The 6,190-nt window shown below is 35.2% G+C and overlaps 1 protein-coding gene and 2 long non-coding RNA genes across 5 annotated transcripts; 2 read left to right on the top strand and 1 right to left on the bottom strand.

Moving 5' to 3' along the window:
- Positions 1-718: 718 nt before the first annotated feature.
- On the top strand, positions 719-1,928 carry LOC105117087 (uncharacterized). 2 transcript variants are annotated; one of them, XR_840673.1, is made up of 3 exons: positions 719-937; positions 1,063-1,170; positions 1,785-1,928. It is a non-coding gene; the product is annotated as an uncharacterized LOC105117087 (long non-coding RNA). The 2 variants fall into 2 exon arrangements; XR_840672.1 differs by lacking the exon at positions 1,785-1,928 and adding an exon at positions 1,515-1,606.
- Positions 1,929-1,934: 6 nt separating this feature from the next.
- LOC105117088 (uncharacterized) lies at positions 1,935-2,829 on the bottom strand. Its single transcript, XR_840674.1, has 2 exons — positions 2,754-2,829; positions 1,935-2,654 (listed from the first exon to the last, which is right to left on the bottom strand). It is a non-coding gene; the product is annotated as an uncharacterized LOC105117088 (long non-coding RNA).
- On the top strand, positions 1,944-4,833 carry LOC105117089 (uncharacterized). 2 transcript variants are annotated; one of them, XM_011014635.1, is made up of 4 exons: positions 1,944-2,350; positions 2,900-3,158; positions 3,738-4,076; positions 4,226-4,833. In XM_011014635.1, the coding sequence occupies exons 2-4, from the start codon at positions 2,946-2,948 to the stop codon at positions 4,718-4,720; spliced, it is 1,047 nt and encodes a 348-aa protein (XP_011012937.1). In that variant the 5' UTR covers positions 1,944-2,350; positions 2,900-2,945; the 3' UTR covers positions 4,721-4,833. The 2 variants fall into 2 exon arrangements, with proteins under 2 accessions (XP_011012937.1, XP_011012936.1); XM_011014634.1 differs by lacking the exon at positions 1,944-2,350 and having other exon boundaries at positions 2,774-3,158; positions 4,226-4,830.
- Positions 4,834-6,190: the final 1,357 nt, after the last annotated feature.

Below are 6,190 nucleotides of genomic sequence, written 5' to 3'. Positions count from 1 at the left end.
ATTTACAAGTATTAGCATTATTCAAATAAGATAACTAATGTAATCATGTTAACAATTTATAATCCAATTGGAATCTTCTTTGTATGTGGTTTCCAGTTAAATAATGAGAGTTTATACTATACTTGTTTGAAATATCATTAGTGGATTCTCTAACCTTAATATTTATTGTTATCATTGTTTAATCTTCATATTGATCTTCTATCTCAAAATTCTCATCAACTTCTTTTTTTTTCTTTTTCTTTATCTTCTTTTTCTTCGTCTTCTATTACTATTACTATTACTATTACTATTATTTTTGTTGTTATTATTGTATTGTTGTTATTTATAATTTATACAATTAATCTCCTTGTGATTTGATCCTTGTTTTACCGGGTTATTTATTACTTCGACACTTCTATATTTGGGAGAAAACATTAATTTTTTGATCGTGTCAATTACTCGATAATATAACTTGCTCTATTTTAACTCTAACAATAAATTGTTCATTTTTCAAGGAATAAATATCAAATATACTCTTAAATTGCTAGGATATTGTTAATTTCTTTATATAAATCTTATTCGAAAACATTTGATTTTTCAATATGTGAACAGTAATTTTTTTATAAAATGATATTGTTTGAAATTCTTAATTTATAATTTTTGAAGAGTTAAGGATAAAACTGATATAAAAAAAATTGTTTACTGCGAAATGAGATTACATATGTAATTGGAGGATATTTTATAGGGTTGGCCCTTTCCATTTCTTTGTTTTGAGAACAACGACAAGTTGCTCGTTTTTGGAACAGAAGGAGAAGTTGGTTGTGCAACGGGAGACAAACGACGAGTTGTTTTGGGTTGAGCAAATTCTAGATCCTCGGCCTCTTCCGCTAAGTTGTCTAATCGACGGATCCACTCGACATCTGCGGCAGCTACGGCGACTCCTCCCCCTGTACTTCTGGTAAGACTTCAATTTCTCTCGATCTTTCCTTGTCTCTATTTTTTTGTTAAATTTCTCTGTGTTCGATGCCAAACCCTCCTTGCTTACCTGACATGGAAGCGTATTTAATTGAGGAAGAGGATCAGCTATGGTTCTCTCGTTAAGTTTGCAGGACTTCATTCTCCGAGCTCGAGTGCTGAAGCTGTATGGGCAAGCACTAAGGACTTCAAGAAGAGCACCTGGTGACGCTAGAGGTGAAGTTTATATTTTGTGATTGATTAATTTTTCTTGATGTTATCAATTTGATTAAGGATTTTACAGACTGCGGGAATATTCTCTTTTGAAGGCTGTTATATTGTTCTTTCAACATTTTCTTTTTGGGTTTGTTATAAGCTTGATTTTCCGTTTTAAGGGTTCATGCATCGTCATTACAGAGAAAGAAAATCAATTATTAAAATGACAACGATCATTTATAAATAAGACTTCAATGGGTCCGAAAAGTACAACTCTTTACTGGGAGAAAAGTTCAGGCAACTATGAATTATAGCATTGTTTCAAATTTAATGGGTTTTACAGCTGACCTGAGACAAACAATTAGACAAGAGATGGAGAATAACCGGCATTGCAATGACAAGCAAAGGATTCGTTTTCTCATCAGTGAAGGATTAGAGAGATTAAAACGTCTGGACGAGATGCTCGATATGCAGGGGCACTCCCAGTGGACATAACTTGGCACATGTTGTGCAAATGATATTCTGTGTTTCAAGAAACTTTATTAGATTTGTCAGTTTTATGTTTTATAATTGATATTGTAACACATGAACAATAAAACCTTAATTTCTTGTTTAGATGCTTTCGCCTTTGGCAGTGGTGATTGCCAGAAAAATGCAGTGTCCGGGTTCAGGGCTAGTTTGCCTCTGCTTTTTCTGTTTCTGAAGATGTATGTTTCCGCGTGGACTGCAAAATAGTATCTAAAAGGTTGACTTAATCAGAATTTGACTTTGCAATTTTATTTTCCTGATACAAAAGACGAACAAAATAGTATTGAAGTGTTGTTCATCAAAAATGTTTATGATGAAAAACAGAGCGGGATAAACTCTTCATCCTCCAGCACCTGTATTGAGTCATATCGATTCATGACGAGCAAGCAGGGTAGGCAAATGCCGTATTTCCGCTTTGGATGAATTGTGAATCACCCATCAGCATAATGGAGTGTATGGGCTTAAAGCCTTACACTGAATGTGTTCCTGTGGACATGATTGGAAAGTACGCATTTGTCATTACATTTAATGAAGGCAGCTGCTGTGCGGATTGATTCGTTAATTATGATCATGGCTTTGGACTTACGCTCGTTTATTATAAAAAGGAAAACCCTTATGGTTGGCAATTTGCAGTCAAGCCATGAGCCAACAAGGAGTCAACCCAAAGATACAGGTTAGAAGAGAAATCAAGTTAGTGTAGATTTTGGTTCGCTAAAAGATTACATACAAAACATTAAACATGATTGGAATCGATCAAGGAAAGAGATTAGGGTCATGCTAAATCTACTCTCTCTCTCTTATACTCCATGTGTCATGCTGCTATTGGTGACATGTTAAAAGATGGAGGAGATATGAGAGGCTAATCCGATGGCGCGGTGCCTTCTGTTCTGCAAACTTCAAAATCAAACAAGCCCCTAAAATCGTGCACCCACGACACCTACGCGCAAGGAACACCTTAGACAAGAAAACGACGCAGCCTTTCATCTCCCTCTCATTGCTCTTCAATCAAAATTTAGATTTCATTTTCCTCCTTTTCTATTTTGTTGGCTGTTCCTTAGACAAGAAAACGACGCAGCCTTTCATCTCCCTCTCATTGCTCTTCAATCAAAATTTAGATTTCATTTTCCTCCTTTTCTATTTTGTTGGCTGTGTTCTTTTGGATTCAATTTCTTAAGGTTGTCTCTTGGAGTTCTATGAGGAAGTTGTGTCCAAATTATGATAGGGAAGATGCACTTGACACCGTCTTGGAGGTACCTATACCGGAAGAGATGTTCACAAAAATGGGCAACAATTCAGCTTCCCGTTGGCAAAACATGCGTGCATTGATGAATGCTCAAGCTGCTGCTGATAAATCAGCCCATCTCCAATCTAAATCAAATACTGAATTTATAGCATTGCTTAAGCTTGTCGGCTCTCCTCTTATCCCTTTTCAGGCTCATCCTGACCAGCCACTCACTCGTCCTCTCAAAGATTGTTCCATTGTATGTATGACTCTTTCATTTTCCTCTTCAAGATTCTTTTCTGGCTTAATCTGAACATGAAAATGGAAGGTACCTAATTAAGGGATGTGACAATTTAAGGGGAAAAAAAGAGGAGTTAATGAAATTCATTGCTGGACTAAATATATATTCGTATGATTTGAGAGATTATCTGAAAATCTTGTCGTGCTATAATGGTGTGCATGTTTTCTTATTTTGAAAACCTTCCCAGCAAATGTAAAGGTCCTATTCAGGGTGGCAGAGGAATAGCTGAAAACTGTTGAAATTTGGTGGATGAAATTGAGAACAATAGGGATTTTTTGCTTGTTATTAATTCACCTGTAGGCTATGGTGATAAGGATATTTGCTTGCTTCGCATTTCACATTTGATATGGAAGCGAAAGAAACAATCAAAAGGGGAAAACCCTCAGCATTTTTTATTTTAGGCTTCATGCTTAACTCAAAACATTAATTCTTCATTCTACTTTTATTGATCAGTGAGGCTGATGAGGACGTATCTCAGCTCCTTCAACTTGAACTAGAAATGTGAGTATTAAGAACAGTATCTTATTTTATGAACAGGAAGCTTCTACCGCAAAATATATAGTACAGCAATATATAGCAGCAATTGGAGGACCAGTGGCGCTGAATTCAGTGAAGAGCATGTATGCAGTAGGGCAGGTTAAGATGGCTGCATCAGAAATGCACCAAGGTGATGACAGTGTGCACGCAGAAGGCAAGTCTGAGGTTGGTGGATTTGTACTATGGCAAAAAAACCCTGATTTATGGTACCTAGAACTAGTTGTTTCTGGTTACAAGGTTAGTGCAGGCAGTGATGGCAAGGTTGCTTGGAACCAGTCGTCTTCTCAGGCCTCTCATGCTAATAGAGGTCCTCCAAGACCCTTGCGGCGGTTCTTCCAGGTATAACCTTCTCTGAATGTTTTACTTTCTAGTGACAAAATAATCGTTTTACGTAATCTAAAACTATTGATTTAATATCTTTTTGGTTGTATTGTTTCAAAATGTCAAATGCATTGAAGATGAATTTCTTTGTGATGTGATCTCAATAGGGATTGGATCCAAGGTGCACTGCCAATTTGTTCTTAGAAGCAGCAAGCATTACAGAGAAGAAAGTGAGCAATGAAGACTGCTTTGTACTCAAGCTCGAGACCAACTCGAACAACCTTAAAGCTCAAAGTTCTTCCAATACAGAAATTGTACACCATATAATATGGGGCTACTTCAGCCAAAGAACAGGACTCCTTGTCAAATTCGAGGATACGAAATTAGTGAAGATGAAACCGGTTAAAGGAAATAATAATGTGTTTTGGGAGACATGTATGGAGTCAGTGGTTGGAGATTATAGATATATTGAAGGCATCAATGTAGCACACTGTGGAAAGACTACAGCAACACTTCACAGATATGGAGCATCACATAATCATAAGAGGAAAATAGAGGAAACATGGATGATTGACGAAGTTGATTTTAATATATGTGGGTTGTCAATGGATTGTTTTTTACCTCCTGCTGATCTAAAGAGAGAAGAAGGAGGAGAGCAGTGACCAAATTACATTTTTTTTTCATTTCTTTTTTTGGAATAGGGGAACAGAAATGTGAGTTAAAGATTGCAGGTTGAAGGGAAATTCCCTGTACATGTAGGAAAGTGGAAAATTTCTTATAGAGGAGAAGAGTGTTGGAAACAAGAGAGAAAAGTTTTGTTCTTGTTTAGAAAAACTATATTTTTGTTTACACTTGCTCGATGGAGGAATTCTTCCAACAATAAGGCGCAACCCCACCTTTTCAACAGCACGCGCTCTTACCATGGATAGCTATGCGCAATGCTTACGTAGTCTATGAACGATATATGATCTTTTCCCTTTCATATGGTAAGAATCTGGTCATCCGCGTTCTGCCTGTCATAATGCACAGTAGCCCTAAAAAACCTCCACTATTTTAGGAATACTCACCGTTCCGCACCCTATATATGGAGACTTGAACTAATTGAAATATTCATCATTCCCTATTCTATACACTACCGGTTTGTTTAAAATTTTACCGTCTCTTGTTTGGACAAGGAAGGGGAACGACGGAGAAATAAATCTTCTTTATTCGTATAGAAAAGTGAATGAAAGATAATAAGTATTATTCATATTGATACCTTTTAGTTTAAGGTAAAGGATGAAGCTACAAATGAGATTCGGGACACTTATTTGTTTAAAGCATGGTTATAAAACTTAGACTGGAATAACATGCTAGCTCTTCATCTGGCTACTTGGAGTCTAGACTATTTTGAGTTAAAAAAAAAACATCATTAATCTGATAAAAAATTCAGGTTGATTGAATGATCTAATTAATTCAAGTCTAATTAAGTCAAATCTTAACCATCAACCCATTAATACTTTGTTTTTTTATGAAAAAAATAATCAAAACAATATTGTTTTGATTCTCTAAAAACAAAATTATGTTAACCCATAACACGAGCTTTATTTTTCATCAATTCTTCAGTCAGGTTTTATAATTATAGTTTCAATAATAAATTTTATTTAAAAAAATTATAAAATTATTTCATTCTTATTATAGGATCAAATTTTTCATCAAAATTTCAATTCTAATGTAGCAAGAAGCCTAGTCTCCCACTAGACATAATCTTTCTTCACCAAATCTACTCTTGTTTTGTCTATATCCAAAAAGTTTCACTCATCCAAAATGTTTTTCTTAATTTCTTGTTTGTTAGGGACAAGTATAGACAATACAAGTAAATGAACAAAATCAAAAGCACAAATATTACATGAAAATCCCAATATTTATTAGCCTTTAATAAAGGAATAATACACAAATATATCTTGTTTTTGCAATAGACAATCATTTGCATTCTGACACAACTAAAAGATTGATGTTTTCTCCCAAGTGCAGGAGTGTCGAAGTAATAAATAACCCGGCAAGACCGGGGTCGAACCACAGGGAGGTGAATTGTACAAATTATAAACGACAATAGTACAACAACAATAATAATAATAACAACAACAATAATA

Source organism: Populus euphratica, unplaced genomic scaffold (assembly GCF_000495115.2).
Source record: "Populus euphratica unplaced genomic scaffold, PopEup_1.0 scaffold1172.1, whole genome shotgun sequence".
NCBI lineage: Eukaryota > Viridiplantae > Streptophyta > Magnoliopsida > Malpighiales > Salicaceae > Populus > Populus euphratica.
Note: the sequence above shows the minus strand (reverse complement) of the source record. Positions and strands in the feature narration are given on the sequence as shown.

What these genes read in the sequence shown, in the direction of transcription:
- LOC105117089 (XM_011014634.1), top strand. Translation starts at nt 2,871, where the DNA reads ATGAGGAAGTTGTGTCCAAATTATGATAGGGAAGATGCACTTGACACC. An exon ending in CTCTCAAAGATTGTTCCATT is followed by an intron (nt 3,159 to 3,737) that starts GTATGTATGACT and finishes TTTTATGAACAG; the next exon opens with GAAGCTTCTACCGCAAAATA. An exon ending in CCTTGCGGCGGTTCTTCCAG is followed by an intron (nt 4,077 to 4,225) that starts GTATAACCTTCT and finishes TGATCTCAATAG; the next exon opens with GGATTGGATCCAAGGTGCAC.